This window comes from Zootermopsis nevadensis, unplaced genomic scaffold (assembly GCF_977971745.1).
Source record: "Zootermopsis nevadensis isolate Lab colony 2312 unplaced genomic scaffold, Znev_1.0 Znev_ptg000002l, whole genome shotgun sequence".
In the NCBI taxonomy this organism is placed as follows: Eukaryota; Metazoa; Arthropoda; class Insecta; order Blattodea; family Termopsidae; genus Zootermopsis; species Zootermopsis nevadensis.
In genome coordinates this window covers 21,504,519-21,529,811 of record NW_028259134.1, presented here as the reverse complement: position 1 = coordinate 21,529,811, position 25,293 = coordinate 21,504,519, and the positions used below count along the sequence as shown (strand labels likewise).

The window sequence follows — 25,293 nt, the reverse complement described above, 5'->3', positions numbered from 1 at the left end:
AGTATGTAGACCTTCCTATTCTCACACTCCACTTCCTCATGAACCTTCTTAAAGGTCATGCCCCCGACAGCTCATCATCAGTCTTCTTCTCCCTCTTCTGGCACTGACTGCTTCACGGTGTCCCAGGTTTTGAATGCTCCGTTGCTGTGTATTCTGAAATGTACAGTTAGAATGTCGGGGTTGCGTGGCTGTCGGCATTGTCCAATGGCAGATTTTACTTTAGCAGTTTTGAAAGGTCAGATTCTGTTAGTAGAGTTTAAATTTTCTAGCAGGTGGGGAAATTAATCCGAATAGTGAAGATTTCCGTCTCCTGGGTTGTTGCGCTGTGTAGTCTGGTCGATGTTTACCGACGTTTCAGAGGTCATACTGCCTCCGTCATCAGAGTATGAAGATTTCTGTCTTCTGGGTTGTTGCGCTGTGTAGTCTGGTCGATGTTTACCGACGTTTCAGAGGTCATACTGCCTCCGTCATCAGGGCGATGAGTATGAATATTTCTGTCTTCTGGGTTGTTGCGCTGTGTAGTCTGGTCGATGTTTACCAACATTTCAGAGGTCATATTGCCTCCATCATCAGGGCGATGAGTATGAAGATTTCTGTCTTCTGGGTTGTTGCGCTGTGTAGTCTGGTCGATGTTTACCGACGTTTCAGAGGTCATACTGCCTCCGTCATCAGAGTATGAAGATTTCTGTCTTCTGGGTTGTTGCGCTGTGTAGTCTGGTCGATGTTTACCGACGTTTCAGAGGTCATACTGCCTCCGTCATCAGGGCGATGAGTATGAAGATTTCTGTCTTCTGGGTTGTTGCGCTGTGTAGTCTGGTCGATGTTAACCAACGTTTCAGAGGTCATACTGCCTCCATCATCAGGGCGATGAGTATGAAGATTTCTGTCTTCTGGGTTGTTGCGCTGTGTAGTCTGGTCGATGTTAACCAACGTTTCAGAGGTCATACTGCCTCCGTCATCAGGGTCCTGATGACGGAGGCAGTATGACCTCTGAAACGTTGGTTAACATCGACCAGACTACACAGCGCAACAACCCAGAAGACGGAAATCTTCATACTCACCGCTGTGAGAACCTCAAGTCTTACATAATCCGAATAGTGTTGGTGATTTTATGCCAATATTAAATGGGGCAATTGTAATCAGAGGCAAATGTGGAGAACTTGCCAGAGATTCCAAATCCATTTCCATGGATTATTAGAGAAGCGTCCCAGATGGACGTCTATGATATGGACCAACCACTTTTGTTCTGGTGATGGCACTTTGCAGCACTGGCATGTGGTCGTATGAAATCTGAACAACTTGTTGTACATGATTTCCGAAAAAGCTTAATTTGATTCCCATACAATTTTGAAATGTACGTAGGGCGATAAAAGTAAAAGGTTACTATGTGGTCAACTTTGATGTTCTTTTAAGTAAGAATCTGTTGTGGTCCTTTTTCATTTTAATCGCAGCGTTAATAAATATAATACGCATGCCTGGACCAAAGAAACCAGCGTAAGATAATGGGGACACCCTCGGGAGCACATGGTACCATGCAGTGGTGGCAGAGTCAGTCGCAAGGCCCTGGGCCATTGCCCACTTTGCTACCACCTGTATCGTGCACTGCATAGAAAATATTTCTGCGTCATGATTAAGATACGCTGACTGTGGTGGTGTCTTCGTGTGATTAATTTTTATGCTAATGAGGTGATATTGTTTCAGGTGTCGCAGAATGGCATTGATGCCATGACGTACCTTGTGGACAGAATGGCTGTCGACTTTCGTCCTTACATCTCAACTGTTTTGCCACCTATTATTGACCGCCTGGGTGAGTCAGTGTCTGCGCGTCTGATCCCCTGGTTTGACGTAAAATACACGAGCTTTCACAAAAAATATTAGGATGACTTTGTGATTTTTACTGTTATAATTTTTTTTAGAATAGTCAGATTTCATGCCAGTTATGTGGGTCGTGTTTAATTTGTTTACGTGTCACCATTTAATACAGGTGCCTGAATGAAGTTGAAACTGGAATTGGCAGCTCAAATTAGTGTTACTTGGATACTTGGACGACCCGTTCTTCAAGTGCCTGAGCACTGCGGGTCCGAACTTTTTTGTTGGTTTTGATCTGTAGACGTTTTGGTAGGACTCCTTGGACGAGGGATCAAAGGGGAATATTCTTGCTTCTGATGATAAACATCAACCACTTGAGATATGTTCATAGCAGTGTGTGAACCACATTTAGGAAGGAGTTAGAATATTCCTCAGAATGTTTTTAAAATGTTTCATATTGTGAAAGAAAAGTCTAAAGCAGTGAATATGTAAGGGTAGGACTTTGTGATGAGGGGACAAAATTTGTTTTTCGTCCATGTAAAGAAGCTCATGCCCCCATTTTGGATATTCACCTTGAAGATATCCGTCTTCTGGGTTATTGCGCCGTGTAGTCTGGTCGATGTTAACCAACATTTCAGAGGTCATACTGCCTCCGTCATCAGAGTATGAAGATTTCTGTCTTCTGGGTTGTTGCGCTGTGTAGTCTGGTCGATGTTAACCAACGTTTCAGAGGTCATACTGCCTCCGTCATCAGGGCCCTGATGACGGAGGCAGTATGACCTCTGAAACGTTGGTTAGCATCGACCAGACTACACAACACAACAACCCAGAAGACAGAAATCTTCATACTCATCGCCCTGATGACGAAGGCAGTAGGACCTCTGAAACGTTGGTTAACATCGACCAGACTACACAGCGCAATAACCCAGAAGACGGATATCTTCATACTCACCGCTGTGAGAACCTCAAGTCTTACGATATTCACCTTCTTTGTAATTTGGAGACCCTGGGTTTGAATCTTGGTTCCAGACCAGCTATACTAACTGATATCTGTAATATTTTCCTCAGTTTTATCCAAGTAAATACTGGAAAAAAAATTTAATATAGTTCTGTTTTCTCTCGTGTCCTAGACAAATTCATGTAAATATTTATTTGATGGTGTGTGATGTGTGTGGGTGATAATTTTATTTGGATGAGGACTAGGAGGAAACTTCACAAAATAATGTGCCCTTCTGATGGCTTATTTCTTACAGTAGCCCCTGTGTAAGAAAAAACGAGACATTATCGTACTGCATGAGTATTTGCCATTAGTAGCGGTAGTACCAAATTCTGCAGGTAGGTTGCTCTGCCAGCAATTGAAATGTGATTACACTGTGTTAGGTTATGGTAGGAGTGTGCGTTCATTAAAACAAGGGGAAGAAAAGGAAAGAGATGGAAGAATGAGAGCCCTATACCCCCCAGTGGTGGTTGGAAAATTAAGCGTTTAGGGACAGAGCCCCATTGTATGTGCATAAATGGTTGTTCAATTCTAGCTCAACCCAGTATGCAGAACGTATGAGGTCCTTATAATATTGGATGAAAGATGTACAGTTTTCTTTTGTGAAAAGGAATTTTTCTCTGTTTGATTGGCAGATACTTAAATAAATTCAATTTATTACATTTCATGAATGTATATGTTTAATAGGCAACCTACGATTTTGAAAATGGCGGAATATAAGTAGGAGTTTCGATGTAAAGAACTGTGTATGGATGTCTGTTTCTGTTCCTGACTTGGATTTTTGTGTTGGCAGGGGATAGTAAGGAGGTGGTGCGGGAAAAGGCACAGCTCCTGATTCTGAAGTTGATGGAACGGGATGTCATTACGCCTTCATCACTTTTTGAGAAGCTTACACCAGCCTTCTCTCACAAAAACGGCAAGATCCGAGAAGAGGTGATGAACTGCCTGCAGACCACACTAACAGAGTGAGTGACGTTGGTCATGAGCTGTATGTGGCGCTGTTCTGCGGTTTGGTTGTAAACTGTGCTGTGCTACATCGATTCCAAAGATTTCTCAAAGACTGTGTAACTAAAGGGAACAGTGAGTAACTTGCTGTTGTCAAAACAGCATGAACATGTATCTCTGGTCCGTATTCGGTCCATGGCCTCCTCCATTCGGTCCTCTGTTAGGTCCGTCTGTCCGAGGCTTTGATTGAGGTTTCGAAACATCTTCCTTTTTACGGTGCAAGGTTGTTAGCCTTGCGACCAACCCCCGACCTGGAGGACCAGGGTACCTGTCTTAGTCTGAGGTCACATTTATTAATGTTAATATGGTCTATTTCAGACACGGTGCACGGTCTTTGTCTGTCTCACGACTCATCCCCTCCATAGTGAAGCTGTTGGGTGATCCGATGTCTACAGTGCGCGATACAGCTTTCAACACGCTGGTGGAAGTGTACCGTCACGTTGGCGACAGACTGCGCATCGACCTGCAGAAAAAGCACAATCTTCCGGCGTCCAAGTACGTATCGCTCACATTGTAGGAAACTGTCGTGTGAATAGTTATGCAATTTTGGTCCTCGGAGATCAGAGGAAGTCTTTTGAATGTTCTGAAGTTGCGTTACTGCTGTGAGTAGATCACATCCAGGGATTTATTAACTACGGAGCAGTGCTTGGAGATTAGTCTGCTGCGATAAGCGTCTGAGATGGATATGTTGAGGGTGCGTGTAGTTTCCACATGAGTTTCTAGCTCATTATAAACTTCAAGTGGCGAGAAGAGGGGCGTAGTATGTGTGGAAAGAGAAGTCGTCTGTTTCACGAACTGCACACTATTGTTTTCTCAGTCTGTTTTCCAGTTGCAGACCTCTAGCAGTTGGACATTTTGCGCCTGTTCCCATTTTAATTACTTAATTTGTGTTTTCACATGACCTTTAATGACAGAAGCAATAAGTGTTTGTGATATGCACACACACACATGTTCAGGTAAACCTTCTTCTTCTTCTATGGCTCTCCGGTCCGTATTCGGTCCATGGCCTCCTCAATTCTCCTCTTCCGTTCGGTCCTCTGTTAGGTCTGTCTGTCGGAGGCTTTGATCGAGGTCTCGAAACATCTTCCTTTTTACGGTGCAAGGTTGTTAGCCTTGCGACCAACCCCCAACCTGGAGGACCAGGGTACCTGTCTTAGTCTGACCTCTCCCCCTCGACCAATCTGGCTAGGGAGGCCCTACCAGTAGCTCTTGGGGTCACTGAGGTATTGCAAAAATGTATGTTCTTTAAAATTGTTATCTTATGTAAAGGTAACTGATAAGTTGTTATAATACAGACATAATTATTTTGTCGTAAAAATATGTACACCATTGAAATTATGGGGAGTACCTCGCCACTCGGATCCGACGTAATGGCGTGTGACGGCTGTGTTTTGCGTTGCGACTGACTCATTTGCCAGTAGTAAGTACTAGAAATGAAATGGGTTTTTTTTCCCCTTTATTGCTGTGCAAGGTCCTGTCATGTAATTTTTCTGTCGAGTGTTAAGATGAAACAGATCTTAAGGTTACTGATATTTTGAACACAAATTAATTAAAATGGGCGAGTAAGGATATTTTTGATGATTTTAAAGATATTTGAGAAAGTTTTGCACTAATGTGATTGTTCCCGTACAGGACGACCGGGTAAAACTGTATTTACAGATATAGAAGACAAAAGTTGTAATATTACTGATGATTGTGCATGAATTTTCTTGCAGGTTGCCAGCTCTAATGGCGAGGTTCGATGAACTGCGAGCAGCTGGGGATCTACTGCCGTCAGCATCGGTTGGAGACGGTGAGTAATACACATCTTTTGTATAAAACTAGTAATTACAAGGAGATTTTTTGGTGGTTAAGTGGGTCATGGCATTTCTGCTGTGCAAGTACACTGTGTCGGTCGCCATCTTTATAGTACGTCAGTAGTGGCGATAGTGATACGGTATCAGTGTCATATTTTAAAGTTTCTTAACTTTACAGGATGGAGCCGGCGTAGCTCAGTCAGTATAGTGACTGGCTACGGGCTGGGCGATCGGGGTTCGATCCCCGACGGGGGCAGAGGGTTTTTCCTCTAGCCTCTGCGTCCAGACCGGCTCTGGGGTCCACCCGGCCTCCTGTCCAACGGGTACCGGGGTCCTATCCCGGGCGGGGCGTGATGCTGACCGCTCACCCCCATCTAGAGCCGAGGTCAAGAAAGAGTAGGAGCTATACCTCCGCCCCCACACTTTAACTTTACAGGGGGTTCTGAAAAGTTCTCCATCGGCTTGAATACATTCTCATGCTGCAGATATTTTTGGATATATGTAATATAGCAAAATTAATGATTTCTTTGTGTTCTTCTGTGTGTGGTTTTGTTTCATAGACGTTGTTTTTAAATATCCTCGCTGACTGGACGTAGCTGTCGCAAAAATTAGGTCTAGCTGCTTGATCACATGGTCTTTAAAGGCTGTATTTTTAATAATGTTGCAGGCTTTTTTGATAATTCTGTCTCTTGTGTAACGTACTTGAGAGGCTTTGCGAGGTGAACGTCAAAGCTGATCTCCGATGTCGTCCAACGTTTTTCTGAGATGTTTTTGTTTTCTGACTGTTGACACAGTAGTTTTCCTTTAGTAACAAGTTTTCTGTGTGGAAATTGAAGGCTTGGAAAGCCTGTTATGAATTTCCTGACTCTTCTTACTGTAATTTTAATATAAAACCACCTTCAGCGGTATAAACTTATCCCTGCCCTGCACAAAGGAAGTCTTGCGACATCGAGTCGCTCATAAATATTTGTACTTCCTCTTATCACTGCCGCAAACTTATCACTTATCATCGCATCTGATTGATTTGGAAAATCTGCCATTTATGTAGCGATCGTACATCGGCTTGGCTCCTGAAAACTCTCCCCATAGAAAGTTCCGCTTTCAGCGTATGCCAAGTCCCTCGATGTTGCTCACGTGCCCATACGTAGCGTAAACTTCGTATTTACGTCGACTAGTCCCTCTGACGAATTGAATTGATTTGGCTGATGATAGATTCAAAACTGGTTTCAGAGGAAATTTCTTCTCATTTTATTAATTCAAAAATAGGTTTGTTTGTTTGTTTGTTTGTAAGTAAATGTCATTATATAATTGGGGCATGGAACAAATGCTGGAATATGTTATACGATCCATGCAGTTTATTCGCATGTAAACTTCGTAAAAGTTAAGTACCAAAACGGAGGCGTCGTCTAGGTGCTTTTGTGTTCTGTATGCTTCTTTAACTGAAGTGTATTTCTGTTAGGTCTTAGATAGATAAGCTCGTACTGGCAGATAAGTTTAAATTGCTGTTGGCATAGGATTTAGCGATGACGTCATAAGATTGTGTGATTTTGTCATATTTATTTTGATGAGACATTGCCGTTATCAGACGCCTTTTGAATTCACTCAGTAATCCGCGTTGTTTCGTGTCCTCGTTTGTGATAATTTGGGCGCATGTAGATTTATCTCGGCAACTTATGTCACGGCCTTCACATCTGCAAGCGCGGTAGGAAGTGGTGATTATGGGAAATGTAAATATTGACTTTTAATTTTATGACTCAAGAACCATAGCAGGCGGGCTACATTCCAGTCTCCAGAACTAATATCTGTTATTTGATCTAGAAGTTAAATTGGGGAACGGACAGACGGAAAGTCACATTCGTGCGTGTGCTCCCACATGTAGACCAAATGTTACCGTATGTACCGTTCCTTAGAAAGGCACGAACGCTTGCACGGGGTATTTGCTGCTGGAGTTGAATGCGACTGTCGCTTCTTGGCTCCCAGCTGGACCCGCATGACTTACTTGACTCATTTATTTTCATAAGATAGTGTAGTTGCGTCATATTGTGACTTATTAAATTAAAATTAAATTATTTGGTTATTCCGTCAAATCACAATGTATTTAAAATAAGATAATTAAAATAATTAAAATATCATTATGTGTTCCATATCGAATAATCGATTTTACAATTGGAACAGTTACAACATGTTTCGGTTTTATTAAACCATCATCAGGTGTAAAATTATATTAAATTTAAAACTCAATTACAATTTTTTTCCAATTTTTTCCAATTGTAAATCGATTATTCGATATGGAACACAGAATGATATTTTAATTATTTTAATTATCTTATTTTAAATACATTGTGATTTGACGGAATAACCGAATAATTTAATTTTAATTTTAATTTATTTTCGCTCTATTTTCTTTGACTTTGTAGTGAATGTCTCTTTGTGCGCTGGTGTATTTCATGCATCTCAAAAGGTGTCGTGGTGTACCGTGTAACGTCTGAGAAGTGGACTTACAAGGCGTAATTTGGAGGAGCATCCGTATGTGTGGTTCTTGATTGCGACGTCTCCTCCTAGACTTGCGGAGTTGCTGTTCATGTTTTTACTCATCTCTCAGACCCGTCCAATCCTCTGGGTATCAGGGTCTCTTTCCCTCGGGATAACCGCTGACCTCTCGCCTCGACTTAGTTCCGAGGTCTCAGAGGCGCGGAATGGTGCATAAGAATAGACGTCTTTATACGTTCATATTAGTGGCATTTGTAGAAAAATTAAAACCTGCGGACTGTGTTATGCAATTTGAAGTTTTATCGTCCATTGACTTTTAAAAATTTGTTGTAACCTCAGATAGTACAAATTATTAGCGGCAGAGAAGAGTTCGTTATGTTTCTGTGACTCGTCATGGATGTCTTCTTAGTCTGATGCTGTAATGTCACGAGTGTAAGCGTTGAATGTAGATCGGATGCTTTGAATGCCTCCGTCAAATCAGCCTCCTATTGTTCAAATTGGTATGCGTGCCGTAATGGAATAAATGACGCCCGTATTGCGACATGTTTTGTCATGTTAATAACTTGTTAGAGACACGTTCCTGTACTTGTGAAATGTTTAAGAAAGGGAGAGAGGCATACGGCAGTCCGTTTCAGTCAATGCCCAGAAGGAGGTTCTTTACGTTTGTCATTAGACATTCCGTGCTACGAGTGGCGTCTAATTATACCGTAGTCTGGCATACACCTCTATAAATCTCGTTTTACCAGCATTGTGTTTTAATTTAACCCATTTAGACTCTGAATGTCGTCTAATTAACATTTGACCCGTCCTGTTCATCTTTGGTGGGGCTGGAAGGTTTGTCGTAGCTGATGTCAAAGTCTGCCCCCCGTCACCACGGCGTATCGCTAAGATCTGGCTTAACTTTATTATCTCATCTCAGTCTTTAAAGTGTTTGTTATGTAGGAGGTTTCACCACCAACATTTTGTATGCGTTTTTAATGTCTTTCGTCAGATTCGCGCGTCTGGCTCCAACGTATCGTATCAGGTGTTGTAGGTGACCATTGTAAATTACGAAGTAACTCGCGTTTTCTGGTACAAATATATGCAAAATATATTACAGAACATGATTTTCAAGCAATTCTGATAAAATAAGTTACTTTCGAAAATTATATTTTTTTATTTACTTATGGTCTATTTAATGACGTCATTAGCTCATATTTCAGTGTCTGGTGATAGGATGAATAATTAATTGGAAAGAATCTTTCGCGTCCTATAGTTCGCGACTGTAATCTTGAGACTTGCGGGGTGAGGAAGTGGGGTGAAGGAGGAAGGCGTCTGCCTTTAACGCTTTGGGCTTCCTGCATTCATTGCAAGTCTCAAGATTACAGTCGCGAACAGTAATTAATGTCCTATCCTGGCTTTTGCATAGAGGCGGTGATAAGAACCACGAAAATCCTGTAGGACAGCCGGTGTCCTGGCCGAGGTTTGAACTCAGGACCTTCTGGATGCGAAGGAGTGCTAACCACTGAGCCGCGACGTCTTTTCGTGTTTATTGCCAAGTGAGCGACGTTCTCGATCCATGCGTGAAGCTGGTTTAATCCGGTCGATTATTTATTCTCCCGCGTAGTTCGGTCGCAGTTTTGCAATTACCGTAAAAAGCTGTTGGCTGTCGATTGAATGATCTGCCAAGGCTTTTTACTAGCGATGAGGTAATCTACCGGTTGTTGTTTTGACGTCATTTTTGTGCCTTCTGCATATTGAGTAGTTGTCGAAACTGCAAACAATTCCATATCCAAAGATTTTTTAAGTTACGTAACCTAAAGTAGCTATTGTTTTAGAAGTGCGTAATGTTGGGAATGTTGATGTGGGGGTATCAGTCTTAAGAAGCCGAAGATCGGTTTGAAGATGACTTTCTTCTGGGATGTTACGCCGTAGAAATATACCGACGTTTCAAGTGATTACTGCCTCAATCGTCAGGGCGACGGTAAACACCTCTGAAACGTCGGCTATTGTCCCGGAAGACGTGAGAAGCTTCAATTTCGACAAGCGTGGCGCACTGTCGGGGCATCTTGACGTCAACAGTTGATACAGAGACTTAAAACTTTATGTCCTGTTTCGGTAGTGTTGCCAAAGAGACTGACATCAGTAAATTCCTGTAGTGCGCAGTTCACGTGGTCAACACGTGTTTCCCTGCCCACTCCACGTGAGAGGACACTCTTTTTCCCCATTAGATCATCGTACGTTTTGCGTGGTTTTATAATCTGTCTTTCAATCTCTCTATTTGGCGCAGGTGTGGTATTTATGTACTAGGAATGCGTGGTACGAGCTCTTGCTTGAGCGATCTGTCACTACCAAATTCAAGACGAGTCCGAGTTGTTGATTTCACGTTCGTCGTCAGATCGTGCATTTGTTTATTCGTGGTTATTTTCAAAAACTTAACGATATTAACAGATCGTGTTTTCTGATATCAGGTAACTCGTAATACGGGGGCTGACACATTGATAATAAAAATGTTCGCGGTTCGAACCAAACTTATCGTCTGTCCGCGGGTTGAGAACTCCTTCGTTACAAGGTTTTGATAACTTTAGCGGTAACCATGGAAACCCACATGCATTCGACCCATTCCTATTTTAAGACGTAATATGTCGTTATTAGGTACGATTTATTTTGGAGCCTAGTTTTGATCGAGATACGATCCCAGGCTCCTCGCTTGAGGAGGTTCGCAGATAGTTAAAAGTCAAGGTGATCCTGTTTATTGTTTGGTATGACGTCAGATTGCTGGGTGTGACGGACGGACGGACGAATTATCTGCTTCATTGATTTTATTGGAAGAAACAATGGAGTAATTAGTGTGACGACCGCCATTCTTAAAATAGACAATAGTTTTTTTTTGGGGGGGGGGGTGAATTGATTGTACTAAGGTACGATCTTGCCCTTGGGAGTGTTTGGAAGAGAAGAGTCCCGGGAGGATCAGAAAGTATTCGCGGAATATTTTTTAAAACGTAAATTAAACACAGATTTTATTTAATGAGATTCGCGATTGGATCACGCGGAGATTTGCCTGAAGTAGCCTCTGGATTGTTTACAGAGATGAAGTAAGAGGTGTTATGTAACACTTCGCCGTGGCGGGCTACGCGGTAGACGCCATATTGCTTTTCAGGCGTTCTTTACGCTTTAGAGTGGGCGAAGAATGTTATATCTGGGAGGTTGTGGATGGACCCTTGTCATTGAATCTTATAATAATTAACGTATAATTTCTAGTACCGTATCGCAAACGTTTAGTGAACATCTGGGGATACTTTGGCGTCGTAGTCTTCTCAGGATTTCTTGTTATCCACTTTTCTGGTGTCTGCAATTCTGACACCAAGTGTTGTTTTCGTTGACCACTTCCTGATGTCCGTCCAATCCATATTTCCGATTCCGCAGGCTACGTGCTCCTAGGCGATAGGTTGAAGTCCAAGGCGTGCGAATGTAGATATTTGCGCGTAGTAAGAGTGGCTGGCACTTAGCAAAATTTAAAACCATTAGTACAAAATGTTTGCATTTCCGTTAGGAATTCTCGTATCTGACGGCGTCACAAAATGGAGGAATTACATGGTTGCTAGGTCCTACGTAATAAAAACAAAGAGATGTGTTTCAGATTGATTTGTTGGCTCCTGTGAAGTCTCGGATACTTAGGAAAAAATATGGCTGGCACACTCGCTCTGGTTCAGTAAACATACATCATGTTACTCAGATAACAAGTTTCGCTGTTACACCATGAAGACATGCGACTTTGCATAAATTTTTATGTTTTCTTAGTTAAATTTATTAAAGTGCATTTCTGGGGGTCTCGGGTTCGATTCCCGGCGGTGCCCGAATTTATAACTTGTGTTGGGCAAGGCCGTGGTCTAGGCAACACGGAGTTTTCCTCCGTGGCATCCCAACAATTGCTCCATTCACACACAGAAGAAGGCAATGGCAAACCACTTCTGGATCATCTGCCAAGAACGTATATGAACAGGTCCCAGTCCGAGAAAAGGATGGAAGGATCCTGTTCATATGGACCTGTCGTCAGACAGAACACTAAATAATAATAAGATGACGTGGTCCAGCGGTTAGAACGCTGGCCTTGTAATCCTGGGGTCTCGGGTTCGATTCCCGGCGGTGCCCGAATTTATAACTTGTGTTGGGCAAGGCCGTGGTCTAGGCAACACGGAGTTTTCCTCCGTGGCATCCCAACAATTACTCCATTCACACACAGAAGAAGGCAATGGCAAACCACTTCTGGATCATCTGCCAAGAACGTATATGAACAGGTCCCAGTCCGAGAAAAGGATGGAAGGATCCTGTTCATATGGACCTGTCGTCAGACAGAACACTAAATAATAATAAGATGAGGTGGTCTAGCGGTTAGAACGCTGGCCTTGCAATCCTGGGGTCTCGGGTTCGAATTTATAACTTGTGTTGGGCAAGGCCGTGGTCTAGGCAACACGGAGTTTTCCTCCGTGGCATCCCAACGATTACTCCATTCACACACAGAAGAAGGCAATGGCAAACCACTTCTGGATCATCTGCCAAGAACGTATATGAACAGGTCCCAGTCCGAGAAAAGGATGGAAGGATCCTGTTCATATGGACCTGTCGTCAGACAGAACACTAAATAATAAAAATTAAATAAACGCACAGCGGGAAGGTCGTGTCTCGGAAGATACTCGACGGATTTATATTAAATTTCGTATTGGCGTGTATACAACGAGAGTTGTTTGAATCGAAGTTTGGTCTGTGTCGGTCCATTATGACCTCGGCTGTACCACCACTTTATTTAGCACCTGTGAATTGTGGGACGGGAGGGTGTTAAACTTTTTAATCTGTGCCCGCACTACACGCGTGTCGGAGAAGTTTCCGCCATGTCAGGGGCTATTGAGCGCAGTGACTATGGCTACAATTTGATTTTTCAAAAAGTTTATGAACATCTGACAACATTTCACAGAGAAGTGATTATTTGTTCCGTTTCTGTTCTCATCGGTCTTTCGTTACGTAATTATGACCGCCTCATTTTTATTTATATTTATATTAATATTTTGCCAGCGTTCTTAGCACTTAGACGTATTTATTATTCCTACTTCAAACCCTGGAATGGACACAGCGTGTTCCTACGAAATGTTGGTGTATACACACAGTGGGACACGGGACTTTGACGATTTTCCCTACAGTTTGAAGTCATGACGTCATGAAAATCTAATCTCGTATCGGACACGATGATGGTTTTTTAAATGTATCTTTCGCGAGTTTTCCACACTCAAAGCTGTAGCCATACTGAGAGTAACGTTGGATTTTTCATCGCATTATCAAATTTATGCTTCGAGTAAATGTGTCTATGTTTTCGGAATGCAGTAAATGTTAGTTCAACGTTAAGTCTTTCGCATACAAAGAAGGGTTCTTAAGTTACGTCGCTTCTTTTGAAGTTACTCCATCCGCCGTGTGAAATGACGTCAGTATATCGCTGACTGCTTGAGTTCTCTACACACGAATCCGAGGCTTTAAGTAATGATATAATGAAAACAATACCGCATTGTGTCTGTCTGTACGGAGGCATTATCCAGGTGGTCGTCGGGAGAGGTTAAGTTGCCCGGAGGTGAACGGGAGGCTTCGAGGTAAGACTCCACGCATTCTAGACGTCACGAAATGCAAATTAATGGCCAACATTTCACTGGCTGCTTTTTATCTTCTGGGCGTTTCGGCTGAATTTGTGATTTCCATCTTCAGGGTAGAATTACCTACAAGACAACGTTTCTGATGTCGGAAGTGGCAGATGTTTAGCTGTGGGTTAACGGAGGAAACCAGGCTACGAACTGCTTCTTGTCCGAGTGGAGGCTGATGATCAGCCCACTGGAGCGTGCGTTTATACGGGCTGACGTGAGATGTCGCCACTGGTGTGTTTCTCGCGTGATATATTTTTAATTTATTTCTTCCCCCAACGCATTTCGGGCCTCCCTCCGTTGATTGTGGCTGGAGAAACTCCAGTGAAATGCCGGAGTTTCTCCCACAGCATCGCGACTTTGTGTTGGGGGAGGATCTCGGTTTTGAATAAATGCAGTTTTTATTTCGAAAATAGTCCGAGAGGGAATTTGGGGTTCCCTGAAATAGACCTTCGTGCATCGGAAGGAAGATACGACACTCTCAATCTCCTCTTTTTATAATGGACGATGCTCGTCAAGATTGACTGTGTCAGTGCGCAGAACACTGAATATAATGTTCTGACTTTATCGTCTCTGGTAGCAAGAATTCGAGGCTACGGTGGCGCCTGTGGTGGGGTCTGGAGTCAGGCGGTGGGTTTTTGTGTTGCTGCGTTTGGGATAAATCTGGCTTCAGTCGCTTGACATTGAATTTACTTCATATAGAATCGTTATAAAATCTATACTTCCAATGCGATTTTGCAAAGATAAGCCTTCAGTAAATTAATTCCCGTCGAATTCGACGGGTCATGTCTGTCTAACAGTTTCTCCAGCGGTTTTACCCTCAAGATGGTCCTGATACCGTTCCTCCAAAACGTCGGTAACCGCCCCCAAGACACGGCGTCACAGTTTACAAGACCGCAACACGTAACTCGAGTAACTTTGTTCATGTGCTCGGTCTTTCGTGGCAGGCTGCGATGTATATCGTCTAACATTTCATAACAACTGTAGAACAAAAGAAAGTTTACTTAAGCTCTTGGCTTCGTGTTGAAACGCTCTCGTTCTGCTGTAGTGGCAGTATTGGGATGTTGAGGGCTCTTATTGTTAGGTGAAATTTAATTTTATGAATATTTATGATGTACTTGGTAGCTTTTATTTTAATCGTGTCGAATGTTTTTATCAATATTTATAGGCCAACGTCGTGCCCGTAAGACTATTTAAAATCACGTGATATTTCAGAATCGGTTACCGTACTGTGTTGTGTTACGTCAAACCAAGAATTGAATTAAAAATTGCTCGTTTTCATCACTGCGATAAAATACAAACTTCGAACGATGATAATAATGGGATCGGCCTTGATTAATTATCTTTTTATTCAGTTGTTTCAAAATGTTTTGCTACAGTGACATTTGATGTACGTTTCCTTGACAACTTTAAGTTGCTATTGTCTGAAAGATGCAAATGGATGACTGACGACAAGATTAACGTGATAATATCTCGCATTAAGTGTGTCGGGAGATGATAATTTTGATTACAGGACTGTTTAACTCGTGTTTGGCGATGTCAACGAGATACTACGTTGTGTGTTGCGGTCGACTGTTCCGAGTGCGTACCAGGCGCCCTGTGTATTAGGGTGACTTTTGATTCTCAATGGATGCCGCCTTGTAATGCAGAATCGCTTTGTGAGGAAGGAGTACAATATTCTTTCTGCAGTAGATGACACGAATAATGTCGAAATTTCTAGGCCCGATGTCGCGAAACTTGTACTCTATCTGACCACTGACATTGACAGAGATGCCGTGAATTTGTTTACCGAGAAATTTCTTGATTAAGAGACGCTGCATATTGGAGGATACCGTTTACGTACTCGACAGAAATTTGGATAAATATAAATTGCCATAATCGACATTTTAATCGCGCTATACGCGACATACATTTACGAAACAACATTGAATGTGATAACAAAGTACAATTGATCTAGAAGAGGATAACTGATATTTAATGGACATCTGACGAAGGATTGCATTTAGAATATTACATTTGAATTTATATCGATTATACACCTGAAGATGGTTCATTGAAAACCGAAACATGTCGTCAAAAAGATGATGCTCTAATTGTAAATCGAACATTTCGATAGAAATAGCATCATTTTAATATATTTTAAATATTAAATGTTAATTGTAGTAATAATATTTTAATATTTAATAAAATATTTTATTGTGATTAGACGGTTAAAATTAAACAATTATAAACAATTGTTAAGGACTGCTCGTTCTTCCGTAAGTGATAAGGGATTCTGCATTTATCAAGCCGAATATAAATGCGCTTGCGCGAAGTGAAATATAAAAGGAAGTGTAGTCGGTGAAATGCCCCCCCCCCCCAACCGGATAATTGGGGGGGGTGGGGGAAGCATCGGGCTTACTGCCGTGGAAGCGGGTCCATGCAGCTAGTAGCGTGTGTCCGTCTTTGCACGGTGGACGCGTGGGTTCGAGTCTTGTCGAAAGATGACGAGATTCGTTTTTCCGACTGTGTGTAATACAGCGACCTAATTCTGACGTAGCACGTGACATGTTTACACCACAGCTCAACAATGCGTGTGCAGCTGACTGTAGTGTTGTGCGATTGAAATCGGATTAGCCTGAGTGAGACTGGTCACGTTCGTTTTCAGTTGTGGTTGTAGGTTTTAGTAGACGCGAGTAACTCTGAACATTGTTGTGTCTACTTTTAGGTCGCTTATGTGGTGACAGTTTTGTGGCATTTCGGAAAGAAGGTTTATATAACAAAATATCGCTTTGGTGGTAGAATAAACACGTTCTTTGTCTGTAAAGAAACGAGATGTAAAGCTTGAATGACACAATTCTTGTTTTCGCTTTTTAGTGAGGATACTTTGTTGAAGTACTGATATAACTTTCACTTTCTTTTACGTAAAATTCTTTCCATAGTTGTCACTTCGCAGATTTATACCGTAATCGTATTTTTCAAATAGGAAATCCTTGGTTTTTAAAAATCGAGGACAAATCAGTGGCTGCAGAGGTACGAGACTGAAACTATGGACAACATTTATCGAGTTTTGAAACTGCAATAGTGTCAATTGTAATCAGAAATACCGTCATATTTCCATATAATTTCCTTTCATTATCTCTTCGCTGTTTAGAAATGGTCTGTGTCTGAATATATTAGAATGTCAGTGCATAATCTCAAATCCCTATTCACGTGTTAGTAGAAGGCTGTGTTCCATTCAGTGGGCATTGTTATTTACTGTTCGAGTCGTCTCGGTCTATGAATCGATTGTTTAATTGGGTGATATCGAGAATAGTAATGTTTGTGACGTGATCGATATATCGATAGTCGTATTTTTACGATGAATGTTGGTAGCTTTTTGTGATGCCGGTTTGTGAGCTGGGCGGGTCGCGGGTTCGTAGCCCGATACCTGAGCCCGACCCCACAGTTTGGGGACAGGACACGAATTGGATTCTGCAATTTGACAACTTGATTAAACATCCCGGTGGTAAATGCAAGGGATGCCACTGTGACGTCCATGACAGGTCCCGCAGCCTGGACTCAGGTACGAAATTTTGTGTTAAGTAATGTTTATTAACCATTTAGAGTCAAATGGTAACTATATGTACCACTTTGACAGTAATTAGCTTCGTATTTTGTATGTATCGGTTTATTATGACGCTCAGATTATACAGCGATTACGTCTTCAGACAGCGTTGTCGGGCGATGTATAGGGAGCAGTCACTTCCTCTGCGGGGTGGAAGTTGCCATATAAACGATCAATTTACATATCTCGTTCAGGGCGCGAGGTTGTTTGTGTGTTCAGCAGATGGCCTTGAGATAGCGATAACGAAACTTTATCTGATTTCTTGAACTGTTGTGTACGGTGCTTGGTGGACGACGTATCGGCGCGTGCCTTCGCTGTATTGTGAACCCTCCTCAGAGTGATCAAATCAAGGAGAATGAGGTTGGTGGAGAATGTAGCACGCGCGAGACCGAATAATTCAGATAATTATAGCGTCTGTTTTTATTACGAAGATAGCTGTCTTCTGGGATGCTACGCCGTGTAGTTTGGTAGACGTTTTCCGACGTTTCAGAGGTCCTTGCTGCCTCTGTCATCGTCCTGATGATGGAGGCACCAAGTGTGACTTTAATTGACAAGTGTTGGTTAATTTGTGCCATGGTGATACTGTTAAGGGATAATTTTCTGGTGTTCTAATAATTGATTACGTAGTTTGTCGGTCTGAAGTTGTAGGGGCTTTTTACCAAAATAATCGTTTGCAACACTCCGTGAGACAGAAAGTTATTTTCATCCGCTTACGTGGATTGCGCTACAGAGATGATTAATATTGTGGGTTTACTTGAAAATTATTGCAGTTGGGGATATTTTAAATTTATTGCGGGAGATATTTCCCTCGGTAAGATAGAGTAGGGTAATAATGTGTAATGGGCTCCAACTTGTCTTAAGGTGGGGGGAGACCTACCGTACACTGATACAAACCGTGTGGGCTTTAACAGTGTTGCAGTAAAATAATTGGGATTATTTATTGCGGGAGCCCGGAGTTTCTCATTAATTTAATCCATCTGGAAGACGCTGTTCTAATTGGATCTGCCCATCACAATAAACCCTTTTAGCTGTAGTTAAATGTAGGCATTTTTCTGTCAGAATATGGGCAAGGAGTTTGAGAAGAAGCTTCATGAAGACTTTATTTTGAAAGTTTGAAATGCCATAACGAAGATTTAAATGATTTGTGCCCCCTCCAGGTCGCATAATATTGTTAGGGTATTCTTCTTGGAGACTGCTGTCTGATGGGCGTTATCTAGGATGCGGTAGGCAAGGAATGCATACGTAATTTGTAGATGGAAATCTCTTGGAAAACTGCCATTTTGACGACATTGGAGGAAATGGCTTCATCGCATTAAGATGGATGCGAGGTGTTTGCAACTGGCCCAGAATCATTCGTTGGCAGGTTTATGTAACGATGTCGATTTGAGATTTATGGCTTTGAAAGGAAACGATGTTTCCATCGCCATGTTTGTAAGACGTTCCCACACCGTCACGTCTGTCGACAGAAAGAAAGCATGTTTCGCGCTGTCGCCATGTTTGTATTATTGTGTATACGTGTAGTAAAGTAAATTACGGATTATGACACCGTCTAGTAGTTTCCGACGTTTCGAAGGAGCATACGTGAAATGTTTACCCTGATTATGGAGGAGATAAGTTTCTTTCGGATGTTGGTAATAACTTTTAAGGCGACACAGCGTCATAATCCATAATACAGTAATCAGTGTTCACCGTCGTGAAGGCTCTAAGTTTGAATTGAATCTGTTTTTTTATCAAATTGTTAGCAACGTACGAAATCTTATCAGTAATTTGTCAGTAACCGTTGTATTTCGAATTTTGCGCGGCGTTTTCAAACGTTCGGCGCTTCGATGCGTTATGAAACACGCAGATCGATTGTTAAGGGCCATTGACTTCTCCGGTCATTTATTTTTCAAGTTAAACGTGCGTATTCTGAAATCAATAGCGTCTGATACCAGGAATGACAGGTTGAAAGTACAGAAAGCTTGTAACCGCTGCCGCCCCCCTCAGAATAGTTTCTAAACCCCCCCTTGCCCACAAATACCACAGCATTGCTTTTCGTATTGATAATTTATCAATTTTTTACGTTGACAGCCAGCCTTACGTTGTCATGACTACAGACTCGTCAAATTTATCTTACCATTTTGGTCCAGAATTATTACTGCTACGCTGTCTTCACGAAACCTAAAGATTTATTGCGTGAAACAAAAAGCAAGAACGTAATAATTGTTTTTTCCGTCGCAGGAAACATTACTGAGATATTCATTGCACAATTTGATCGTCCTTTCATATTTCTCGTTGCTTTAGTGTTTAGGATCGGCTAGGAGGCCGGCCATCGTGACAGTTTTCGTGATTTTCTTCAGGCCCTCCAGCCAAATACTGGGATATTACCTTAGATTGTGCCACGCCCACTTTTCCGTGCTTTCCAGTTAAGTATTCGTTGTTTAACCCATCGGTCGACGTTGTATTACCTGAGATTTTGGTGGCGTCTCAGATAAACTGTTAACAAATAAACAGATTAATAAGTAGACGTCTAAGACATCGGTTATTAGCTGAACGTGTTCTTAATTACGTCTCCGTGCGTCATGTGGAAATGCATTACACGAAGCACGCTTAATGACTGGATGGAAAAGTCAGAAAAGAAAATGATTATAATAACAGGAGCGTACGGAAGGTTAGGTAATTTCCTGGCATTTGTTAGAACAGGTTTTATATGGAACTTGGAATTTACACTGTATTAGGAAATAGCCGCGCGGTAACTTTCATTTGTTTCTTGTTTAAGATCAGTCACAATTTTAAGATTGCAGTACAGAAAACGCATTAACCGTGATCTTAAAATTTTACCACTAATAATAATAATAATAATAATAATAATATAATCTGTCTACAAATAACGTTTGATACGCGCTGTATCAATGAAGTGCTTCCCAACAAACAAACAAACAAACAGCTTTGTAACTGCGTACAAATTCAAACAAGAGTGGATTTCACTTTTCCAGTATAAGCACATTTTCTCGCTCATGCTTTGACATATTTCTCCCACAAGTACGTTGGACTGAGCTGGCGTGTGATGATAGTTATGTTATTGGGGTCGTGAACACGCGTACGGGGATAGTAAAATCTCGTCTCACGTATAGATTTTCTGTGAATCCTATGCACACTCGTCTGCGTATGTCCACTTTTATTTGCCCACAGTCGCCATAAATTCAAGTTATTGATCTGTCTTTGTTATGTTTTTCTTTATTAAACTCCCCTCACCAGTTGCCAGTTTTTGGCGTTTTTAAATAATGCTCACAAGGTCTGTCGTCTACTTGAATGCGTTGGCCTGTCATATCCATGACAAACTGCTCTTTTATCTCGTTTCCACGGCAACTGGTGACTTGTGAAGTCTCAACCTCTGCGTTTAGAGAGAGAGAGGGAGCCCCCCCCCCGACCCCCTCGCACGTACTACCCCCTTGTCGAAAGATTCTTACGAGTCACGTGAACTTCGGTTCTGGATTACGAGAATAAGCAGAATTTTCGTGAAGGGGTTGTGTCCAAGTCAGGGGGGGTTGTATTTTGTGTTTCAGGTGGAATGCAGGGGTAGAACTGAATATATTTCTACAGGGTGGGTAGTGTTTCTTCCTGGGGGCTGGGCGGCAGAACCCAGCACGCGTTCAGACTTGGGGGTCTTATCGATCACGTCTACCCCTACCGTCAGGTTTTTGAGAGTCAGTCTATATAAGAGTGGGGTGAAACTTGGCAGATCTCCCGACTCATGACTCTGCCTAATGTCTAGGGGATGAAGTAAATTTCACTTGCGAGGGGTTGCAACTTTCTAGATCGCATCGGGTGTTTTTTTTTTGTCTGACGAATGTTTGCCACAAACCAAGCCGCTAAGTTTGTTGCTGTTTGTATTCTGGGTTATGATGGGGTTAGAAATTTTTGCCAGAGGTATTCTTCTACCAGGGAGGTAGCACCCCAGAACCCTCTTCGTTATTACAGTTCGTAACTCGCCTCCCCTCAGGATCACATGTATCCCACATCCAATTTGCTACGACCATGTGCAATGGACCTAGCATTGATTCAATTCCTCTGAGATGGAGAAGAAATCGATAAAGACTTCAGTCTCAACAAGTTGGTACTTTGTCCCCTTCCTGACGAGCTGCCTCGGCCAACATGTCGCGGTTTTCGACGAATACATTGCTAAGCTTCCGTTTGAAATTGGCGTTAAGTCTTTCCAGAAAGTATTCTGCAAACCAGCAAACCCGCAACGCGTGATGAATATGAATTATTCGATTTGGAAAGGTGACTCCTGTCGGAGATCTGCCAAGTCGCTCGTCATACACGCTACTTGGCCAGGATTAGGCCTGTCTTAGCTGCTGTGACTTGAAAAAGTCGCGGAAAAATAGGTCGGAGGTGAATTTTGAATTTGTTTGTTGTGGGCGAGATATCAGGTTCTCACCCTCTGGGACGTAGCGTCGTGTAATATGATGGATATTGACCCACGTTTCAGATGATCTTACTGTCGTCGTCATTAGGTCGATGGCTCATCACCGTGTTTCTTCTTTGTAAGACAAGTTTGGGGGTGCAATGAGCTCTGTTGTAAAATGTCTTAGATACTCTGGATGAATGAGATGGGCGGGACATGTAGCACGCATTGGAGTAGGTGTAAAATGCGGGCAGATGTTGATCAGAAATCCTGAAGGTAATACCTAGGCGTAGTTGGGAGTATAATATTAAAATTGACCTTAAGAAAAGAGGGGGTGAGGCTGTGGACTGGATTCCTGTGTCCCAGGGTAGGGAGTAGTGATGACCTTGTCAGCGTGCACCCCCTCTGACCTTCGGTAACAGCTTTTCTGTGGTTTCCGTCATCCTCTGCCGTGGTAGTGATGAAGTTGTGAACTGACCAGCGCTACTAGGCGGTTGTCATGGAAACCAGCCTCTTCTTCACCTTGCAGCTTCCTTGCTTTGGGGTTCAGGAGCTCCCGCCTGCCGCCTTACCACCCCCGCAGCCCCTCGGTTGCGACCGGCTCGCTGGGTTAGAATGAAACGGGGACAGGTTGGTTTGTCTTCAGTCTTCCTAATATCGTCTAGAAAAAGTGCTGTTGGCTTGTTGAAAATCCTTCTGAATTTGTGGTTCATGTCCGTGGTAAAATACGAATTGGAAATTAGGGGTAAAAAAAAAACATCACGGCGTATTTTGAAATTCTGTAGTTCCCGGAAGGCGTTTTGAAACTTTTCGTTCCAGGCAAGACAAAATTCTCTTCTGGGACGAACGTTCTTTGTCAGTTACGAATGTAAAGTAGTGTGAATTGAAAGTTGGTTAGGCTAACGAGGCAGGGGTTTGTGGGTGGCAAAGATTGTGGGCGAATTTGAGGCATCTCTGCATTTGCGTGTGGAGATCTCGTGCATTTGATTGAGGTTTCGAACCTCGTTAGTGCGGATACGGACGGGAGCGAACTCGAAGTCCCTGCTGGTGGCAAAGCGTGTCATTTTCACGCCCCTACACCATTCTCCGCTGTGGCCCAAGGGATTTTTTTAATTCCAGCCGAATAAAGGCAGGAAAGACACTACTAGTTTCGTCAGCCGATAGAGTGTCGTTAAATTATTTAAGTGTGTTGTAGGCCTACGATGTTTTTGAGTTCGGTCATTAGATGTCCTCGTATTAAGTTGCCGTCTCCATTATCGGGGTGACTGAGGAAACCTGCGCGAAAATGGGAGGATAATATTGAAACGGATCGTACGCAAGTCGAGTTTGGGATGAGTATTGGATCTATATATAGCTCAGGATATGAACCGGTGGCGGGGTTTTGTGAACACGGTAATGAACCTTCGAAGGCCACAGAAGGTGGGGAAATTGTCGATTATCTGGGGCGCTGTGTTCCATGCATTTGTCTCCCTTTTCGAGCCACTGACGGATCTCGCCAGATTTTCATTGCGCTTTCACGTTGTCGTCGGCGCCTCGCGTTTGATTTGTTCCGACGCTCTTATGAGAACGTAGAGACGTTTCATTTCATGAAAATTGGACGGCTCGATCAGTGAACACATCCACGCGTTGCGTAGCTGATCTTGTGCGGAGTTTCAGCAGCGTGGCCGGAGGAACGGGTTTTTTCACAATGGAACACACCCTCTCTTGTCGGTAAATATCGCCATATGGCCCGCTGTAGAGAGGGTTGCTGGAATATGATATTGTAAGGGAGGATCGCTTGGTGGGGTATAGTACAGATTTCTACCCTCATCCCAATTCGTGTTGAATTATTAAGCGTAGTCAATGATTCATTCAAGTCTCTTCGCTGTTTCAACCCGAGACGCACACAAATGGGGTGACAGTCTCGTGTCACCCTCATGCACGATGGTGGTCCTGCCTTCAGAGCTAAGGACACTCGTCTTTTAACCATTTAAAGTTGGGTGGTAACTAGCCAATCTATTTCAATGATCATTAACCCTGCGTTTCGTGTTCATGGGTTCCGTATGATCGTCAGTGTAAGTAGACCGATTTCTTAAATTGCATTAACCTGGTGTTTTATGAACTTTGACTTTTTAAAATTCTGACACTTTACTCTGCGTGAAATGCCAAAGAAGGCACTGATCTGATAGCCCTCGAATTTGAACGTTCCGTTCTGGCCGTGGGGTCACAGAGTTCAGGTCCTTCGGAATTTGTTTCGCAACTTGTAAGTGCCTTGTAGTTAGTTTGCCTAACACTTGATGCTAGTGGCGTGGACCATGATTTATGGCCAAGGTAACCGAGCGGTACATGACTGCAATCACTTATCTCAGGGTCAAGATTACGAAAACGATGTGAAAGCAGGGCTTCAGATTCTCCAGTTCCATATTTTCCGTATGAATGTAGAAAAGTCAATAGAAATTATAAGGTAAAGAATGTTAAATTCTTACGTTAAAAGAGTGGCGGAGCACTAAGGCTTATGTATAGGTTTGTATTCGAGATATATTTGGTTAGAATTTCGGCAATCGTGTTACGTTTTTTCCTGTCTTTACAGTCGATTCGTCGAAATAGTGGTTTTATTGAATTTATTGAATAATCTAGTCGCGGGAACTTGACAGATAGTGGTCCTCCATGTTGGAGTTTGGATGTGGGATAAGACGACATGGAAGTACCAGGGGAGGAATTCCGTCCAGAATATTGGTTGCAAAACCTGACGGAAGAAGAATAGAATATAAAAATTTATCTTTCTGCAGGAATGTGAGAGCTAAAACTTATGTCACGTTGAGGTAACGTACATGTCATCGTCATGTCAGAGTCACGTCAATGTAAGTACAAGGGTTTGGAGGATAGAGACATTTTAATTTTTCAGGGGTATTCGAAAGTCAATTTTTCAAAGGCACATATCTCGCGATCTGCAGGAATGTGAGAGCTAAAACTTATGTCACGTTGAGGTAACGTACATGTCATCGTCATGTATCAGTCACGTCAATGTATGTCCAAGGGTTTGCAGGATAGAGACATTTTAATTTTTCAGGGGTATTCGAAATTCAATTTTTCAAAGGCACATATCTCGCGATCTGCAGGAATGTGAGAGACAAATCTTATGTCACTTTGAGGTAACGTACATGTCATCGTTATATCAGAGTCACGTCAATGTAAGTCCAAGGGTTTGCAGAATAGAGACATTTTAATTTTTCGAAGTTATTCGAAAGTTAATTTTTCAAAGGCACATATCTCCCGATCTGTAGGAATCTGAGAGCTAAAACTTATGTCACGTTGAGGTAACGTACATGTCATCGTCATGTATCAGTCACGTCAATGTAAGTACAAGGGTTTGGAGGATAGAGACATTTTAATTTTTCAGGGGTATTCGAAATTTAATTTTTCAAAGGCACATATCTCGCGATCTGCAGGAATGTGAGAGACAAAACTTATGTCACTTTGAGGTAACGTACATGTCATCGTCATATCAGAGTCACGTCAATGTAAGTCCAAGGGTTTGCAGAATAGAGACATTTTAATTTTTCGAAGTTATTCGAAAGTCAATT

General features: G+C 42.4%; 1 protein-coding gene across 11 annotated transcripts in view; it reads left to right on the top strand.

The window, feature by feature from the left end:
* The window catches only part of chb (CLIP-associating protein), an 89,741-nt gene that overhangs the window by 13,229 nt on the left and 51,219 nt on the right, over positions 1-25,293 (top strand). For 8 of the 11 annotated variants that reach the window (XM_087356247.1, XM_087356267.1, XM_087356293.1 and 5 more), the window contains exons 3-6: positions 1,702-1,807; positions 3,600-3,771; positions 4,130-4,306; positions 5,527-5,603. In XM_087356247.1, coding sequence (XP_087212373.1) covers positions 1,702-1,807; positions 3,600-3,771; positions 4,130-4,306; positions 5,527-5,603 — 532 coding nt within the window. Of the gene's footprint in view, positions 1-1,701; positions 1,808-3,599; positions 3,772-4,129; positions 4,307-5,526; positions 5,604-16,185; positions 17,302-25,293 lie in introns of those variants that run through there. The other 3 variants (XM_087356296.1, XM_087356294.1, XM_087356295.1) reach the window with 2 other exon arrangements.